General features: G+C 34.1%; 2 protein-coding genes across 3 annotated transcripts in view; one reads left to right on the top strand and one right to left on the bottom strand.

Annotated features, from left to right (window-relative positions):
- Positions 1 to 129: 129 nt before the first annotated feature.
- Positions 130 to 5,141, bottom strand: sypl2b (synaptophysin-like 2b). The gene is made up of 6 exons (XM_079897032.1): positions 5,043 to 5,141; positions 4,763 to 4,837; positions 3,733 to 3,854; positions 3,439 to 3,640; positions 1,120 to 1,314; positions 130 to 886 (listed from the first exon to the last, which is right to left on the bottom strand). Exons 2-6 carry the CDS (start codon positions 4,832 to 4,834, stop codon positions 776 to 778), a joined length of 702 nt encoding a protein of 233 aa, XP_079753158.1. The 5' UTR covers positions 4,835 to 4,837; positions 5,043 to 5,141; the 3' UTR covers positions 130 to 775.
- A 4,074-nt stretch (positions 5,142 to 9,215) lies between these two features.
- The window catches only part of sort1b (sortilin 1b), a 17,656-nt gene continuing 6,105 nt past the window's right edge, over positions 9,216 to 20,766 (top strand). The window contains exons 1-12 of one of the 2 annotated variants that reach the window (XM_079897395.1): positions 9,216 to 9,831; positions 11,947 to 12,006; positions 12,885 to 12,958; positions 13,053 to 13,155; positions 13,424 to 13,585; positions 14,171 to 14,244; positions 15,727 to 15,773; positions 17,153 to 17,307; positions 17,393 to 17,537; positions 17,808 to 17,963; positions 20,074 to 20,180; positions 20,302 to 20,404. In XM_079897395.1, the coding sequence (XP_079753521.1) occupies positions 9,571 to 9,831; positions 11,947 to 12,006; positions 12,885 to 12,958; positions 13,053 to 13,155; positions 13,424 to 13,585; positions 14,171 to 14,244; positions 15,727 to 15,773; positions 17,153 to 17,307; positions 17,393 to 17,537; positions 17,808 to 17,963; positions 20,074 to 20,180; positions 20,302 to 20,404 (1,447 nt within the window). In that variant the 5' untranslated portion in view covers positions 9,216 to 9,570. Of the gene's footprint in view, positions 9,832 to 11,946; positions 12,011 to 12,884; positions 12,959 to 13,052; positions 13,156 to 13,423; positions 13,586 to 14,170; positions 14,245 to 15,726; positions 15,774 to 17,152; positions 17,308 to 17,392; positions 17,538 to 17,807; positions 17,964 to 20,073; positions 20,181 to 20,301; positions 20,405 to 20,766 lie in introns of both variants that reach the window. The other variant, XM_079897396.1, reaches the window with a different exon arrangement.

The following is a 20,766-nucleotide window of genomic DNA, read 5'->3' as shown; positions in this document are numbered from 1 at the left end:
GCCTTGCCTTTTATACAGTTCTGCATAAGAATTAGAATTAAAACTAGAATTAATTTTCATATGTAAATTACCAGTTTGAAATTAGAAGTACACAATAGTCAAAGCACAATATGATGCACAATAATAGCAAAACATGATTTTTTTTTTATTAAACACAAACAAAACAATTCATCAATTCATTTTTAAAAACAGTCTTGCCTGGTTTGATGGAAACATTTCTTAAATATAGGCTAAGTTATAAGGCACACAGTTTAATTAATAAAAGGACAATTAAAAAAGTACAGGAGTACAGTGGAAATGTAAGATGAGATTAACTTAAACACAACAGCGCCATGCTACTCATGTAGTACTCATGCATCCTCACTTGCTATAAAAAGGGAACATCAGAACAACTCAAGAATTCAAGTTATATATTTAATTCAAAATATGTCAATGACCAGGAGTCAAAAACATTCCATACATTTTGTTCATGTAACAAGTTTAACTGAAATAGAAATGTAACAGTAAAGAAATGAAATGTAACATTTTAAAGATGCAGTTTATTTCTTACAAACAGGCTTATGATAAGGGGCCCTTGTACCTTCTCTAAATATACAGCTTTGCTGTAGTGTGCATTATTATGCAAATATTTGAATATACTGGAGATATACCTGCGTTTGTGACACAGGTCACGCCAGGTAGATCCACAACGTCAGTCGACCGCGGTGCTATGTAGCACCACTTTAATACTGCAGCAACACCTGCTTGATGAATGTGGATATGACCTGATGTTTAATTATGGCTGTCCTGCTTCCTCCTGCTGATTGGCTGATTTGTGTAATGGCGTCTCCTTGTAAAGGAACCAGCAGTTTCCTCCCCACAGGATACAGTTGAGAAATCCAAAGATCTATAAAGATTCATAAATTCACATTAACTTTATTTGTTTTCATTTGATTCACAAAAAAAAAAAGTTAAAATGAAACATTATCTCCACATAACTACAATCAGAGCATAAATACAGACAAAGGATAGTAATAAAAATATGTGGGAAAACACAATGAATAAATCTGTTAGTCTATTCAGTCATCTCTGTATAATGTCATTGGTTTAGTATTTTGCTATACATTATAATTCTCTTACCACTGAGGAATTGAGGCGGCCCATTATGGGGGTGTGTCCAGGAGAGCACTTATTGTTTAATGTTAGTTTACACACGTCAGTTAAGAACGCAATTTTAACTGGACTGGTTGCTGCTTTCACATCAGTGAGGCCTTTTCCCCAGGCAGATGAACACACCAGCCAGAGAAACGTGAAGATCCCAGTTAACAGTAGATCCTATGGAGAGTAATACATGAAAGTACATATCAACATGTAAATTATGTATATATACTGTATTTTATATACAGTACCGGTCAAAAGTTTGGAAACATTACTATTTAAATATTTTTTTGAAAGAAGTCACTTATGCTCATCAAGCCCTTTATTTGATCAAAAATACAGAAAAACAGTAATATTGTGAAATATTGTTACAATTTAAAATAATGGTTTTCTATTTTTAATATACTTTGAAATATTTGAATTTAATGAATTTCTTTCTGTGGTGCAAAGCTGAATTTTCATTACTCCAGTCTTCAGTGTTGTGCTGCTTAATCTTTTTTTGGAACTTGTGATACTTCTTTCAGGATTCATTGATGAATAAAAAGTTAAAAAAGAACAGCATTTATTCAAAATAGAAATCTTTACTATCACTTTTGATCAATTTAAAGGAGAACTCCGGTCAATTTTAACATTGAGCTCATTTTTTTGTACATTTGGAGTGCTGTCAATACAGAGAACAACGACAAAAATCGGTGTTGCCTACACCGAGTTATTCTATTTTTAAAATTTGCACCCTGTTGACTTCAATGGGGCAAGTACTAAACCTGCTTTTAGCCTCTTAACATCCTTGATGTGTCATTACAAGTGCACAGAAAATGTGAGTGATTCCTTCTGAGTGAACACGAGTGAGTCTGACTGCAGTAGATGTGAAAGAAATGTATAAAAATGATGTTATTTAAGCCAGCGCAAATACCTTTGTTTACATCCTGTTTTTCGGTTGAAGTCCAAAGTAGTCGATTGCCGAGTTCACGCGCGTGATCATAGGTATTAAACCTATGCGTGTGAACTCTGCAATCGACTACTTTGGACTTCAACCGAAAAACAGGATGTAAACAAAGGTATTTGCGCTGGCTTAAATAACATCATTTTTATACATTTCTTTCACATCTACTGCAGTCAGACTCACTCGTGTTCACTCAGAAGGAATCACTCACATTTTCTGTGCACTTGTAATGACACATCAAGGATGTTAAGAGGCTAAAAGCAGGTTTAGTACTTGCCCCATTGAAGTCAACAGGGTGCAAATTTTAAAAATAGAATAACTCGGTGTAGGCAACACCGATTTTTGTCGTTGTTCTCTGTATTGACAGCACTCCAAATGTACAAAAAAATGAGCTCAATGTTAAAATTGACCGGAGTTCTCCTTTAACACATCCTTGGTAAATAAAATAATTGATTCAAAATAAGAAAGAAAATACAATTACTGACCCCAAACTTTTGAACGGTAGTGTATATTGTTACAAAAGATTTTTTTTTAAAAACTTTTTATTAATCAGAGAATCCTGAAAAAAGTAACACAGGTTATAAAAAAATAGTAAGCAGCACAACAATTAGAATGATTTCTGTAGGATCATGTGACCCTGAAGACTGGAGTAATGGAAATTCAGCTTTGCACCACAGAAATAAATTATATTTCAAAGTATATTAAAATAGAAAACCTTTATTTTAAATTGTAATAATATTTCACAATGTTACTGTTTTTTCTGTATTTTTGATCACATAAATGCTGGCTTGATGAGCATAATAGTCTTCTTTCAAAAACATTGAAAATAGTAATGTATATATGTATATATATATATATATAATTTTATTTTTCAACATATATTATGGACATATATATATATATATGTTCCATAAAACCAATTGATTTCATCCATGCACTAATGACTAATGTTCTATATTTAACACTCAAATGCTTTTATCCTCAGGACACTTTGGGCTAACAGTTGCAACTGTTGTCAGAAAAACCCTCCCCTCTGTTTCTTCATTTACACAACAGTGAAACTCTTCACACCCCCACACACAGTTCAAAAACAGCTCACGAAAGTTCATTCTCTGAACTAGTGATGTTGAAATCCTGCATAATACTGAATAGGCTAATAAAATGAAGGCCAGAAAGTTTATAAATAAACTTATCATGCATGGCTGGATTTCATTTCTCGCCCAAAAGCGTGAACTTCTGAGTCAGCCATTGTATATGAAAGTGAATTTAAAGGCATGCACAGACAGAGAGGAGGTTTAAGAATGCACAGAAAACTCTTAAAATAGCTACAACATAAACTTGAACCAATACACACTCACAATGCTGGGGCCGCGAGGAGATTCGCGGTAGAGGTGCTGGTAACCCAGATACAATACAAGAGTAGCTGTGCTGTACAGGAAGGCCAGAACTCCAACAGCTACAAAGAACTCAGCTGAAGATGAATAATCTCCAGTCAGTTGTGCGGTTTTAAACGTTCCACTCTGTTCACAGGTTGGGACTTGGTAACTGTGGGTATTGAGCCTTTGTATCAAAGAATAATAAAGAAGGAAATTATGAAAAGGCAGACATTCAAAAACAACAAGAAGTTTTTTCTGTGTATTTTAATTGTTTACCTAAAAGGGTAGCTGAAGGATGCATTTATTTCTTGGCTGGTATTGCTGTTGTTGCACAGGATGTTGAAACTGGTAGAGCCAGAATAACCACTAGTTGTTGCAAAAGCAAAAATGGCGAATATCTGAAATGACAGTTTGTGAATGCGAAGAGGTGAAATTAATAAACGAACGAATAAATATGGTTCAAATGGAAACCAAAGGAAGTGTGCGACTGTGCGTTTGATTTAATAGCCCTGAGACCAGCATATGAAGAAATGCAAATATTTACCAACACAAAAAAGCATTATATTCACACATCCTCGCTACTTTCTACTTCCTCTTTTTTTAGTAGAATCCTTTTTACAAAAAAATAAAAAAAATAAAATCTTATTGTGTTTTTTTAATACCTCAAAAGCTGTATTATGGTGACCATTAACATAAAATAGGGAGCATCAGGCATGACGCTTATATTTATGCAATAATAAAAAAAAAATGCTAACACTTTACAATAAGGTGCATTAGTTAATGTATTAACTAACATGAACTAACAATAAGCAATACAGTATTTATTCATCTTTGTTATTGATAGTTAATAAAAATACAACTGTTCATTGTTAGTTCATGTTAGTTCACAGTGCATTAACTAATGTTAACAAATACAACCTTTGATTTTAATAATGAATATTAACTAAGATTAATAAATGGTGAAGAAGTATTGTTAACTAAGGTAGTTAACTAATTAACTTATTGTAAAGTATTACCAAAAATATAAATAAAAAGAATGCGTGACCCTCTGGATTACATGCATGGTAAATAGTACCAAAATAAATGTACAAAGACAGTACAATAATTGTTTATAGACACTTTACCTTGAGGCAGTCAACTTTAAAGATAATGAGTAACGTTAACCTAAAAAATGATATGCCAGATGTTTCTTAAAGGTAAACGTTTTGAAAAAAAAAATGTATATTTTTTTTAAATAATAACGTTTGATGTAATTACACAGAATAGCTCAAAACAAAAGTATAATACATAATTGAAAAGCACATACCCATTCTAATACACGAATGAATCCCAGTGGTTCTTTCAAAGGGCTGAGATCTAGTTGAAACGCGCTCATCATCTTCTGCAAATAATAACAGCGGCCAATCAAACAACTGACAGAAAATGGTGTAATAATCAAACACCAGGAAATATAATGAAACGCGGCTCATTTTGGAGCCGAAGCAGACTCTTTTCTTGTCAAAATCTGAGTGAGTTAAAGTCTGTAAAGCGGGAAACGCTGAGACTTTGTTGCAATGCAGAAAAATAAGGCAGATTCAGAAAATTACCTTGTGTAGTAGTCCCCAGACGAATTTCAAAAAGTTGTCAAAGTTCCTTTCCCTTTCCTTGTTTCTGCACAAGACATGGTTTTGACCACGTGATTCGTGACGTGTTCCTTCACCCAGAGGCATAGTCGAGCCAACATAGTCGAGCTAGAGGGAAAAAAGTGTTGTAGAATGGCATATATCCTGTTTGTTATCTTAATGATTCATTATTTATTAATATATTCATTATTTATCCTTAATTACCTAACATCTTATCGTCATTTTTTATTATCTTTAGAGCTTGCAGAAATAGTTCCAACATTTTTAGTGACATTTCTGCGCATTTGTTTTAGTTAAATTGACTTGGAGGTCGTTCTGACAGAATCCCTACCACTGCCATATTCTTTTGTAGTTTAGAATGTTTTTTGGAATGTTGTCATTAAACATTTTGGAAAAGGAAAATAAAAATTAGAGCTGAAATACCTGCTAAATTTGATTCTAAATAGTCAGTAATGGTGTCAACATGTAGGGGTTTCAAATTGCATATATTTTCCAGTCACACTTGTTGTTGCTATGACATATTTTGCAACGTGAGCTGCTATTGTATGAAGTTTTAACCCATATTTAGTTGAAAAAGGTATTTTTTATAATAGTAAAATAGTTTTTTTTTATAATAGTTATTATGTAACTATTTTAACCATGTTATTAACAGTGGATCTCTAAGGGTTAAGCGTGTACATAGACATTTCTTTATGCCACTTTAATTTGCATTGCATATTTGAACAACTTTGTGAGTTATTATGAAATGAGCATGATGTAAATAATTAGATTTGTAATTTGTGTCAAAATTATTTCTATTTTCTCATCTCTGGAAGATATGGAAGACAAAGAACAAGATGATACGTGCAGTTTATCCAATCAGATATCTCAAACTGAATCATTTGATTTGATTCTCACTCGATTCACACTCAATTTGATTTACATTTGATTCACACTCGATTCACATTTGATTCGATTTACATTCAATTCACATTCAGTTCAATTCACATTCAAATCATATTCAATTCACATTCGATTCGATTAATGATGATTCACATTTGATTCAATTCACATTCACATTCACATTTGATTCACATTCACATTCGATTCACATTCACTTCACATTCGATTCACATTCACTTCACATTCATTTCAATTCACATTCGATTCACATTCAATTCGATTCATGATGATTCACAATCAATTCAATTCAGTTTCGATTCAATTTCACATTCAATTCACATTCAATTAAATTCACACTCGATTCACATTCAATTCACATTCAATTCACATTCGATTCACATTCGATTCGATTCACACTCGATTTACATTCAATTCACATTCGATTCGATTCACATTCGATTCGATTCACACTCGATTTACATTCAATTCACATTCGATTCGATTCACATTCGATTCGATTCACATTCGATTCGATTCACACTCGATTCATATTCAATTCGATTCACATTCGATTCACATTCTATTCACATTCGATTCGATTCACACTCAATTCACATTCAATTAACATTCGATTCGATTCACATTCGATTCACATTCGATTTGATTCACATTCAATTCGATTCACATTCACATTCGATTCGATTCATATTCGATTCACATTCGATTCGATTCACACTCGATTCACATTTGATTCAAATTCGATTCACATTCGATTCACATTCGATTTGATTCACACTCAATTCACATTCAATTCACATTCGATTCACACTCGGTTTTGATTCGATTCACATTCGATTTACATTCACGTTTGCTTCAATTCACATTCGATTCACACCCGATTCAATTCATATTCGATTCACATTCGATTCAATTCACATTCTATTCACATTCAATTCAATTCACATTCGATTCACATTCAATTCACATTCAAATGTGAATCAAATTGAATGTGAATCGAAAGTAAATCGAATGTGAAAAAGTTTCTTATTGGAATCTATGCACTCTCTGTATCCCTACTTTTAGGGATACAACAGCTTGTCACTGGGTTAGTACCCTTAATTTGTACCTTATTAAGCCCTAAAACATAGTAGTACCTTAAAGATACAACATGTATTTTATTTTTTATTTTTAACCTCTTACAAAGGCGTAGATTAATGACACACAGGGGGGTTCACGTGACTTTATAAATGCAGAAACGTATTTATAACGTTTTTATCACGTCAGTGCGTCTCCTTGCAACGTTTTTGAAATGCACCTAATTCTGAAGAGAACACATAATATGCTAGACTGCAATCCATATGAGAGAGAAGTCTGGAGTGGAAGGTGGATCTGGAACTGACTTCTAGGTTGCTACATATCTCTTATGTTTCTCTTGTCTTCACGAACTGCCCTGAAATACAATTCAAACATCAACAACTATTAATAAAATTTATATAAAACACAAGTATAGAATATAAAAAATATTAAATAATATAGAAGTGATTAACTGCATTCAGCATTGCTGTAGTACGACCATAAGAGGACACTCTTATCACAATATAGGCTATTTCACACCTGAAGCAGCTCAGTGCCTAGAACGATAGTGTTCCTCATTCCCTTTTACTATGTTATGAAAGGCATTTTTCTTAAATATTATAAAATGCTACTTAATTTAATTTCCCTTGGCATTTATTAACTGAGTAAAATAATGTTACGTGAACATGTTAACATTTTAAGGAAGGATGTTGCAAAAATATAGAGTCTCAGGATGCCTAAAATGCACAGTCATTGGGACTTTCTTTCAGATCCACTCGGGGTAGGCTAATAAAAGCCTTTTTGTTTACACCTTTACTTTGAAAAGTTACAGCTCTCAATGAATAGGAGGTGCTCAGACATTATACAGTCACTACTGAGGAATGCAGGTCACGACGTCTTGTGTGACAGGTTTTTCCAGCCATGCAGAATTGTTTTAATGCACTAGTTTAACGCATATGCGCTGACATTTAGAATTATAATCTCCCTTGAAGAAGCAAACACGTCCATACTTTGCTTTTTTGTTTTTGTTTTTGTGAATGTTATCCGCTAATAGAAGAGACAGGATGAGTATCAATGGGAAGCACGTGGCTCTCGGCCAGCAGTGCAGATCTAGAATAAGCATGACTGCAGATCAGAATTACAGGGCACCAATGGGAGTCACCCAATGGGAGTCACAATAAGCCTTTTTTCTGTGTCACATGGTTTGATCATGGGATACGCCAGAGCCTGCCATAAATCATATGTACACACAAACAAAATATAATAATAATAATAATAATAATAATAATAATAATAATAATAATAATAATAATAAGAACACAATTGAAATTAGATGCTCTTGTAAATAGCCTACATTGTAAGAATATAAGACTATAAGTATATAGAATATGTCATTTATTTTAGCCCAATAAATGCTGAAATCTGAACTGGTAAACTGTTTAAAATGTCGGAACAGGGCTAAGAAAAATGGCTGAGCAAATAACTGACCCGACCCTTCACTTTCATGTTTCCAAAGTCACTGAAAAAAATCTTGTTGGTGTTTTATAATGATAAAATGGTTAGAATCTGGGGGAAGATTCAATAAATGTGTTCATTATGATATGACTCAGAGAGAGACTACACAGTTATGTATAGGGTGAAGTGTGAAGTGCACCAACAGATGCTTCTTTCTTCCATGATGCACATTTGAAGGCTACATTATTTTCCACTATGGTCTCACTGAGAATACTGACAAAATGAGTCATGCACTTGCTTCTATTTAGGCACATGAAATGATTTTGCTGTTATAAAAATAAGACGACAAGGGGTGCAAATAAAGTAGCCTATGCAGCTTGTTATTAGTCTTTTAAAGGAAATACTTTCTGCAAACATTTAAATGTGGAAGATCATGCATGGCTTTGGTCACATTATTCCCCCCGAATAAACTGATAAAGCATAGATTTTACAACATGACATCTTTGCATAGGACAAATGACTAAAGGACAGTGGAGTTACTGACATTATGATCATAAAGCCGTTAGATTAATAATTCACCAAAGATAATTTGTTCATATACGCAGGAGTCATGTTTAAAAATGATCTGTCCTAGTAAGTGTGACGTGTCAAACTAACTTGACCGCACAGGCTCACGGAAACATGAATGCGCAGTTATGGACCAATCAGAAAAACGCACCAGTCGTTGCAGCCAATCAGATACAGTCTCTGCAAGGTGCATTCTTTTCAGCGTTATTTTTTATTTTTTTGGGGATGCTCAATTTTTAAGTATTTAACACGAAATACTGTCAATGACACAGTTTATTCCAGCGTCTTGGATGGTCTGCGATTTTTTTGCGTTCTTGTAAATTATCTAGATAAAAAAGGGGTGTTGAAATACTCTCTGAGGAGGCAGCGTCTAATATGAGCAGCAGGGACCTTTCGCTGTCACAGGCAGTCTGTTTTTGTTGATACCGCCAGCAGCCGCTGACGAGGGAGACACTGAGAAATTAATGCGTATTTAAACAGCAACACAATCGTGTTGGAAATACACTGAAGAAAAATGCGAGGCCTTGGACACTTTATTGCACTTTTATTTTTTCCCATTGCATTTTGTGTGGATTTCCATGTGGAACCAGGATCCTATAACGCGCACCGGGTGTATGTGAAGTCTCCAATAGCCGCCAGAAGTCTGATCGGGACGGGATCGGATGCAGATATTTCGAGGGTTCACAGTCACATCCAGAAAAGAAGCGCTGATGTATTCGACTCCTGTAATGGCTTAAAGGAATATGAAACCAAGTTAACTAGCAACACACACAACGTAAGTTCACTTGAAGCACCGATGCAACCCTGTGGCTCTGCCTCAAAACCTAGGGATCTTTACAAAACCATAGTAATATTAATTAACTACATGTACTTACAATAGGGTTAGGGTTTGGTTTAAGGTTTATTTACTTGTAATTATGCATATTGTACTGCTATTAATATAGTAAGTACATGTAGTAACGTGCAACTACGTCACCTTAAAATAAAGTGTTACCCTGTTTTATGTATTTGTTAGTACTTTAATTGCTAGTGAGTAATTCAATAGTGACTATAAATATGATGAAAATCAAATGCATTTGTAATATGGACTAGATACTGGTCACAATTGTATTACTTGCTAAAAATGGAAAAAATAAGTACTAGTAACACAACATTGATAGTTACGTGTTTTAATGTTTTACTAGATTTTGAAACACATCCTGTCACATTTGTTCAGCTCAAACGTATTCCAAGTTCTTGTAAAAGCACTTTAGTTTTGTGATAAACATTAAATGCAATTAAAAATGCAAGTTTTCTTTTTATATTAGAACATTTTCAAAACATAGCCCTCAGAATACGTTTCTCTTCCATTTCTGTTTTTATAACTATAAAATGTTGACGTTGTGTCCTTGACAAGTGTAACTTTGGCTAGCTGCAGTTGTAGAACCAGTCAAACTGGTATGACAACCTGTTTAATACCCCCCCCAACCCCCCCACACACACAAATAGCTATGCCTTTCTAAAGCATGTTAAGTTTAGCTAAACGATATAATTTATAATAAAAACTAGTATAAGTTTTAATATTACAGAATGGAGACACTAGTCATTGCAACTTAAAATGACTTCCTTTTCTCGGAATAATTTGTGGTTGCTTCTTGTCAGATGAGGTGAAATGAGGGTTGGTTGTAACTACACCTTTTTGAACTGTCAGTTCGTATCTACTTCACCAATCCTCTGATTAACTTCCTCTGTTCATTAGTCACAGATGTGTAAACCTTTTTTTTACACAGTCCTACTGTGGTCTGATACTTATGTACTGTGGTCTGATGTTGGAAGTTATCATAAATTCAAAAGCTGTGACAGGAACTGCCACAGTTGTTAATCAACAGAAAATAGTCTAGTCTCAAAGTGTTTTAGGACTATGTGTTTACTGACCTTTCGGCCTTTATATAGCATTTGGATGTATGTTCAATTCTAGACTGTGTTCACTAGATGGGATTAGAAGATTTAACTGTTATTTAAAGGGACACATATGCAGCCCAGAGAAATAAAGTGAAATGTATTTTAGCCATTCTCCTCGTCCAATCTAGATGCACTGTGGATATCAGCAAGATAAGTGCTTTAAATGAGAGAATACAATCAGCATAATTTTTTTTTCACACTTCCTTTTAGCCATTTGAGATTTTCATGAGACTCACATTGACTTTGAAAGTGTAAGGAACCATTTCATGTGACAAACAGATCAATGTTATGTCACCCTTTTGTAACACATTGTAATAAGTTATATTAACAATTTGGTTTTATATGCATCATGATCAAATTATTAATGCATTTAAAATTTGTTCTCAGAGTTAAACAAATCATCTAAACCAGTAGTTCTCAACCAGGGGGGCTTAGAAAACTAACCTCAGCATTTTTTTATTGAAAAACATACAGAATTGTATTTAATGAATTTAATATATCAACACTCCCAATTTCTGTACATAAAAAAGTTGTCATAATTATATTTACAGCAGAAATGCCAGAGGAAATGTACAAAATGGTAGGCCTTCAAATAATGTATTTTTAAATGAGACAAAAAGATTGAGAGCCACTGAATTAACACTGTTGTTTTGATGTCATCTTCAATTTCACAATTCATTCTTATTTTTTTCATTTCAGTAATTTGTCATATCAGTCTTCATTGCTCTATTTTCAGTTTCGCGGTTAAGTGTCATGAGTATAGTTGCTAGGTTTCTGATTTAGTTTTTGTATAAGGTTAGCATGTGCTTTGCATAGGCTGATCATGTCTTTCTAGGACATGCGATATTAAAAGCTTTATTATGCGTGTGAAAAGTCTTATATTTTGTCCATGATGACGCACATTTCAGTATTGGTTTTGTTTAATATTAATAAAATGTGTTTCTTTCAGTGGACTTTTCAAGATATCAGTGGATCCGTGTCTCTGGCCTGGGTGGGGGACGGAACTGGGGTGAGTTTCACTTTTGATTTATTATGTGTACACACTATCATACGCTTGCTGTTCTGAGATGAAGTCTCCGGAAAATAACTTCCACCATACTAAAAATGCCACTCAAGGTTAGATGAGGAGTCTTTTAGCTTTAGGTTTAAATTTAGACTGTCTAGGTAATCTTTGCAGATCTCTTTGGCTGTTTGCAGTGCTCACAAAGAAAAATAAACACAACTATCAATATGGCCAAATGCAAACTCATTACCAGTTTGACCTTTCTCTTGCCCCGGTACACATTCAAGGCCATGCCGTGAAGTCTTGTTTTTTACTCTGACCACGGCTGCTGTGCACTTTACTGCAATAAAAACAATACTCCGGCCTACACTACCATTTCAAATCATGGAGTCTGTAAGAAGTCTCTTATGCTCACCAAGGTAGCATTTATTTGATCAAAAATACAGTAAAACAGTAATATTGTTAAATATTATTACAATTTAAAATAACTGTTTTCTATTTGAATACATTTTAAAATGCAATTTATTTGTGTGATGGCAAAGCTGAATTACCCCAGTCTTCAGTGTCACATGATCCTTCAGAAATCATTCTAAAATGCTGATTTGCTGCTTAGGAGACATTTCTTATTTTTATCAATGTTGAAAACAGTTGTGCTGCTTATTATTTTTGTGTAAATCTTGATATTTTTTATCTTTGATAAATAGGTCCAATAGCATGTATTTGAAATAGAAATATTTTGTAACATTATAAATGTCCTTGCTGTCACTTTTGATCAATGTATTGCGTCCTTACTGAATGAAAGTACTGATTTCTTTCAAAGAAAAAAAAAGGTTTCTAAAGGTTTGTGTCAAAAGTAAATAACTGTCTCTATGCCTCAATCTTAGGTAGTACTAGCCCTGACAACGTTTCAGGTGCCATTAGTCTTCCTGCGATTTGGTCAGTCTAAACTGTATAGGAGGTGAGTACTGGTTTGAATTGTGTTTGTTCTTGTAATACCAATGTAGCGTTTGCTTTACTCCATGTCTTTCTCGATCTTCCACTCCTCGTTACAGTGAAAACTATGGAAAATCGTTTGAGGATGTCACAGGACTCATCAACAACACCTTCATCAGCACTGACTTTGGGATCGCTATTGGTCCGGAAAACTCTGGAAAGGTGGGCAAGACATGTCAAAAATCCAGCATTTGAGTATCTTCTCCCAATAAGCCCACATGGGCTGGGGAGCTGGATCAGTTAGCTATGCTAAAGATGTTTCTCATGTTGCTGAATTGGCCTTTAGACACTCAAATGCAGCAAGTCAATCAAAGTAAAAATAGACTAATTGAACTCTCTGTTCTTTGCTGATTTTCCGATACTCAAAGCAATTATAGGGATGTGTGACAGCACTTTAAAGTAATCAAAGTCCTGATTTTCTTTCCCTCAGGTGATCCTCACAGGAGATGCTTCTGGAGGCACTGGTGCCAGAATTTTCCTTTCAAAAGATTTTGCCAGAAGTTTCACCCACACAGAATTGCCCTTCCAGCCTCTAATGCAGATAATGTACAACCCTCAAAACTCTGATGTGCTTGCAGTCATCAGCACCAAGGTGAGAGCCTATCAAAATTTGTGTTATTTCTTTATGGGTGTTGAAAAGAAAGCAAGAGCCATTTGATCAGTGAATTGAATTAGTGTAAATGTTTACCATTTTATTCCACAAAGTATGCATCATGATCACATATTGCATTTAAGTCCTTATTTTAGACTCAGTGAAGTTCAAAACTGCCATCAACACATATTGGGTTTCCTGTTGTGGTTATCTTGACATGATAGCATATTAACTCTTTGCCTGCCATTGACAAGATTTTACGTCATTTATGGCACAACGCTTCCCCACCATTTCTTTTTTATATATTGACGATTTACAAGTTCATACAACAAAATAATCTGGGGACCATGATAATTTTGTGAATATGATCAAAGAGTTAAATATACTTATTGCAAATATTTGCTATTCACTTCCTTCTCAAGTATATTTGTAAAAACAAGAAGACGATATACAAGATAAGGAAAGATAAATACAAGAATATATACATAGATTGTGTAAATTCTTTTTTCCTTTTTTATGCATTTAAAGTGGTGCATTGCTGCTTTTGAACATTAGCATAATATCATCTTATTGCTGCTGTTTCAGAATGATCTCTGGATCTCTAAAGATTTTGGTAAAACATGGACGAAAATTCACGAGATGGTGTGTGTGGTGAAATGGTAAGATCTTTTAATGATTGTAAAACCCATTTACGCCTTTAGAATGTGCTTTGTGTTTGTGGAGACACAAGGGGGTCTGGGTGGAGTGACTTTATATGGTATGTTTTACTTTTGGACCAGTCAGTTTAGGGAGTTCTGTATTGTTTTTTCACGGCTGCACATCCAGAACACATAAAAACACAAACATGCAAATACGGCCACCATGGCAGCAACACGAGACATTCTCTGCTGAGTCACTGTGCTTTTCCACATGGCTCAGCTTTCAAATGTCCGAGGACACTCGGCTGCTCCAGATAAACTGCTGCATCAAACTTCAGTTGGATTATACAGTTTTTAGTTGTTGTTTTTTTGCTTGAATTCAACAGTTCCTGGTTGATACATGTCAACAGGGAATAGTTATGTTGACAAGGAAGTTCTGCCAGGCTTATCATTTATTTGCACAATTAATGTTTGACCAAGGGAGCCAGGTATATATATATAAAGTTCCTTCATTTCTCCTCTGAGCAATCCTAACTGAAGGAAGGCCTCATCCACTTACTGTACACATGATATGAAGTTCTCACGTGACTTCAGAAGCTAGTAAAGTCAAACCAAAAACATGGGTTGTTCCTGTTATGCAGTTTCTTTTAACTGAATATCATATTCATATTCAAATTACAACACACTATTCAGAATATGCTTGTGTTAAGTTTTAAGGATGTATTTCAATATAAGCATATACCAGAGTTTCAGAAACATGCACCATTTAAGCTTAGCCAATTTATCAACTTTATTTATTACATCTTGATTATTTAAACAATGGCAAGAAAATTAGCACAGCCTGGGATGATTTAGAGTGATACCACAAAATATCTCAGAATTCACCAAATTGTGATGTTTGTGGTGGTTTCACATCCTTTTTCTTTCTTTCTTTTTTCATTTTTAGACTTTGCATAGCACCCAGGAACATGACATCAGTGCCTCAAACCATTATATTTTAATATTGTGATAAAAACTAACTTATATAATTTCTTTCCTTAAAAAAAAATTAAGTTTAATATATATCCAATATATTAAGTATGAAAATGTGCTGCATGGAATGGCCCACTTACATTTACATTTTAGAGACTTTTTTCAGTTATGTTGCAACCTGAAAACTCCTCAACCTGAGTCACTCCCTTAGGTCTTATCTTAACAATACGTCATATGATCTGTGACAATTGTACATATCCTGTTACAACAATGCCATGAATTTTAATGGAGAATCTCCATGCAACCAGTTTCTTGTTGCATTGTTCATGTTATCTATAAATTGAAAATATGGTTTGTGTGGTGATTGTCATAAACTGTCTCCTTCCTTGACATTTTAGTGTTCAGTACGTTTGTACTTATGCTGCAAAGTGCAAACAAGTGACTGATCTGAAGTGAACCGAAGTGAACCTGTTTTATGAGGTCTCTTGAGTTTAATCTCACAGATCAATTCTCTCTTCATCATTTCCATAGGGGAATGGATAGTCTATTCGTCTCCGTCAACATCAATGGATCCTGCTGTGAGTAATATTATCAACTTTGTTGATCTAAGGTGTGGTGACATGAATGTGTTCTGTTCTGTCACTAGTATGTGTTTGTATTGATTTCTTACGTGTGTTTATGTACATCCTTGAGCATTAGTTACTGTAATAGTTGACTGTAAAGTTAACTAGTTAGTTACAGTAAAGTTGAGTTATTGTAATTCTGAAATGAAAGATCTTAAGATTGCCCTGCCAACATTTTCTAAAATACATAAATGTAAGATTTATACATATATATATATATATATATATATATATATATATTCTTTTTTTTGAGAGAGAGAGAGAGAGAGAGAAATGAACTTTTTTAAAGACATTTATAATGTTACAAAAGATTTATATTTCAAATTAATCCTGTTCTCTCTGTAAACATTGTATTCAACAAAGTATCCTGAAAAAATGCATCACAAAATATAAAGCAGCACAACTGTTTACAACATTGATAGTAATAAGAAATGTGTTTTGAGCACCAAATCAGCATATTAGAATGATTTATGAAGGATCATGTGGCATTAAACAGTGGAGTAATGGGTGATAAAAAATTTCAAAATATAATAAAATAGAAAACCGTTATTTCAAATTGTAATAATATTTCACAATATTACAGTTTTCAAACAAATGCAGCCTTGGTGAGCATAAGAGACTTTCTAAACATTAGAAAATCTTTAAAAAAAAAAACTTTTAGTGTGTGTATATATATATATTTTTTTTTTTATATATATGTATATTTTATATTTTATTGTATATTTAAATAACAATTAATTAATAATATTATAATTTGCAATAATTGCACATCTATAAATTGATCAACATTTTGCTGCAACATAATGGCATATAGTCATTCGTGACATTTTGAAGAAAAAATGTTACCCAGCTAGATATTTATCCAAAATTGCAACAGCAGTTCACAAGAAGTTTTCAAAACATAAAAACAAGTACATGATCGGAAAAAAATACAATAAAATACAGCAACGATAACAGTCCTGTCAACTGGCCCAAAAGCGGCCGTCCTTACTGTTGAACCCAACTGAGTAAAAGTGTATACTTTTTAAGCTTCGTTTTCATGATGTTTGGCAATGTGTGCATGTGCTTTTTTTTGCAAGAGGGGATGTCAGAGGGGATGATGCAGTGCCCTGTGAGTGGTGTTGCTCATTAACAGTGTTTAGATAAAGTGTTGATAGAATTTTTTTTAAGTAGAATTCAGCATCCCACAGTGGATTTGACTCAGCAAACCTTATGTTATTGCTATAGAAAAGCACGACACAGGCAGCGGCCCAAGTGCTATCAGCAACTCATAAAAACCAGATGCATATTTCTGTAGTAATGTTACCTCACTCTTTGTTGTTTTGTGTTTTCAGTTGATAAAGGAACGCTGGTGCTGAGGAAGTCAGTTGATCTTGGTGGTAACTTTAAAACAGTCGCCGAGAGAATCTACTCCTTTGGGATTGGTGGACGCTTCCTGTTTGCTTCAGTTATGGCTGGATCAGGAAACATTATGCCGTCAGCATCAGAGGTGTGTGTGACTGACTGACTGTGCACCCGAGTGCGAGTGTGTTTATGCGTGAATGTGATGTTTTAACTATGTGCATGTTCTTTAGGACATTTTACGTGCAATACATGTGTCGGTAGACCAAGGTGAAACATGGAACATGGCTCAACTTCCTCCCGTCAGCCATGAGCAGTTTTACTCAATACTAGCAGCCAATGATGAAATGGTCTTCATGCATGTAGATGAACCAGGAGGTCAGTGTTTCCTTTTGTTTCATTTACTGCAACCACAATACATAGGCTTACAACTAACATTTTCTTTTGTAGAAACCATCATGCCACACTGCTCTTTCAATATGTTATTTATTGTATGAACAAAGAGTGGAACATTGATCAGAAGAAAAAGATCAATGAAGATCACTAGAAAAAGAAACAGCAGTTTTAAAAAAATACAACATTTTGATCTGTACTACTTTATAGAGATCAATGTTTCTATATTTTAACTGTATTGTGTTTTTTTCCCAGACGAGGGGATTGGCACCATCTATGTGTCAGATGACAGAGGCACTGTGTATTCCAAGTCTCTAGAACGCCATCTGTATATGACTCCAGGGGGTGAGACAGACTTCACGAATGTCACTTCCCTCAGAGGAGTCTTCACTACTAGCGTGCTGAATGAGGGTATGACTACATCCTACTTAAGACGAATATACACATATAGTCTGTGTGTATTTAACCTCAGATTACTCTAGGAGGCCTGTATCACTTGGCATACTTTAAATGTTTTTAAAAAACAGCTTTCAGTTTACTTTCTAAATATACATTTGAAAATGAACATGATATATCCATACACTACTGTTTAAAAGTTTGGGGTCGGTAAGATTTTTTAAATATTTTTGACCAAGGCTCATCATTTATTTGATAAAAATACATTAAAACAGTAACATTTTTAAATATTATTGCAATTTAAAATAACTGCAATTTATAATAATTTATTTATAATAAATTATTATAAATTTATTTATAATAAATACATTTTATTTATTATAAAATTAAAATAATTGCTATTTAAAATAACTGAATTATTAAAATTTAATAATTCTATTTTGAGATATTTTAAAATATAATTTATTCCTGTAATGAAAAAGCTGTTATTTTAGTAATTCAGTGATTATTTACTCACCCTCATGTCGTTCCAAACCCATAAGACTTTTGTTCATCTTTGGAACACAAATGAAGATATTTTTGATGAAATCCGAGAGCTTTCAGTCCCTCCATTGTGAGCAACACAATTTACACATTCAAGGTCCAGAACAATAGGAAAGACGTCATTCAAGTAATCCATGTAACACCATTGGTTTAACCTCAATCTTATGAAGCAACGCAAGTGCTTTGTTTGCCACTTTATTTATGAAAATATTTACCTGCAATCCAGTAGGGGGAGCACCATGACCCATCCGTGTTGTCTGTGTTGTGTAGACTCAAGACCGTAAGTTGTTCTGTGAACTCGCTTTGGATAATATTTAGTGCTGGGAAAAAATTAATCGCGATTAATCGCATCCAAAATAAAAGTCTGTGTTTGCATAATATATATGTGTGTACTGTGTATAATTATTTTGTATATATAAATACACACATATGCATGTATATATTTAAGATTTTTATTTATTTATATATAAATTATTTATATTTATATATAATATAAATTATGTATAAATGTATATACAGTATATAAATGCAAATATTTCTTAAATAAATACATGCATATGTGTGTATTTATATATAGAAAATAATTATACACAGTACACACACATATATTATGCAAACACAAACTTTTATTTTGGATGCGATTAATCGCGATTAATTTTTTCCCAGAACTAATAATATTTTGTAAATATAGAGATAAATTATGTTTTTTTGTGCAAACAAAGCACTTGCGTTGCTTCATAAGATTGAGGTTAAACCACTGGAGTCACATTGATTACTTTAATGTGTTTCCTATCGCTCTGGACCTTGAATGTGTAAATTGTGTTGCTCCTAATGGAGGTACTGAAAGGATTTCTTCAAAAATATCATCATTTGTGTTCCGAAGATGAACGAAGGACTTACGGGTGTGGAACGACATGAGGGTGAGTAATTAATGACACAATTTAAAATTTTGGGGGTGAACTAACCATTTAAAGGGATATTTCACTGCTGGAAAGATGAATGTGTATTTAAATTGGGTCATTTATGTAGTAGAAATGTGAAATTATTTTAGAAGTTGGTGCCTTCTAGACTGAGAAAAGCCAGAAAATGTATTTTTGGCTCATGTGGATGAAAGACAACAACACCCAGAATGCACTTGCTTCTCTGCCCTACAAGGCCACTCCCAAGCCATGCCTACCGGTTACAGAGGGCAGTATTGGAAGAAATGATACAACTAGGCTACTAGTTGACTCGAAACTGAAAAGACGCCGTTTTATCGTGAGATCACACCCCCTATGGGCGGGTTGAAAACATGCGGAACTAGCTCCTACTACTGGCTGTAGTCTCTAGTCTCTGGCCAAAAAGGCCTCCAATGACGGAAAATGACAATTTTTGCGTCATCTGAGTTGTTTTTCTAGACACACAATACAGAAATCTCTCATCTCAGGGGGACATGAGGGAGGGAAGCACAGTCATTCGAAAATACTACCGGGTTTCTACTGATACAAAGTTTGATGCTAATCGGTGAAGTATCCCTTTGAGTCTTTTCTGAAATGTCAGAGTAATTTTTATGCTTCTCTCTATTTGTCTTTTTCTTCTGAAGACAACTCGGTACAGACAGTAATATCATTCGATCAGGGAGGTGAATGGGTTCCTTTGAAGAAACCTGAGAACAGCAGGTGCGATTCTACGGCCAAAGACAAAGAAATGGTAAGAATCACTTTGAATGGAAGCTGTTATAATTGGATAGATCTGACCAAACAGTTAAAATACTTGAGAAGTCTAACAGTGTGTTTATTTACTTACCTTGTGTTGTCTTCCTCCTGTGCAGTGTAGTCTGCATATTCATGCCTCATACAGCACCTCCATGAAGCTGAATGTTCCCATGCTGCCTCTGAGTGAACCCAATGCTGTCGGACTCATCTTGGCTCATGGTAATTACACTTTTAAGAAAAGTCCAAAGTGCAATTCAGTTTTGTGGCATAAATTGTAATGTCTATATTTTAATTTTCATTTATTTTGTTATATTTTATTTTATTTTTAATAAATTCTAAGACATAAAAGTCATTAATATTAAATGGATAAAACAGATGCAAAAAAATTAAAGGTGCAGTAAGCAATTTCTGAGAAACACTGTTGATATTTGAAATCATCCCAAAAAACACACCCTCCCTTCATTGCTCCCCCAAAATTCCTGATCACGCAATGCAATAGTAGATGGCCTTCCTGCTTAGGTCTCTCCAGTGCTAGAAAGTTTCTAATCTCCAATATTATTGTGCTGTTGGCTGATCATAAC

Source organism: Squalius cephalus, assembly GCF_949319135.1.
Source record: "Squalius cephalus genome assembly, chromosome: 16".
NCBI lineage: Eukaryota > Metazoa > Chordata > Actinopteri > Cypriniformes > Leuciscidae > Squalius > Squalius cephalus.
The sequence above is the reverse complement of the archived record's forward strand: the minus strand, read 5'-3'. Positions and strand labels throughout refer to the sequence as shown.

Coding starts and splice junctions, on each gene's coding strand:
- sypl2b (XM_079897032.1), bottom strand. CDS start 4,834: ATGATGAGCGCGTTTCAACTAGATCTCAGCCCTTTGAAAGAACCACTG. Junction 3,641..3,732: donor TCCTTCAGCTACCCTTTTAG/GTAAACAATTAA, acceptor TTTGATACAAAG/GCTCAATACCCACAGTTACC. Junction 887..1,119: donor GCCGCCTCAATTCCTCAGTG/GTAAGAGAATTA, acceptor GAATCTTTATAG/ATCTTTGGATTTCTCAACTG.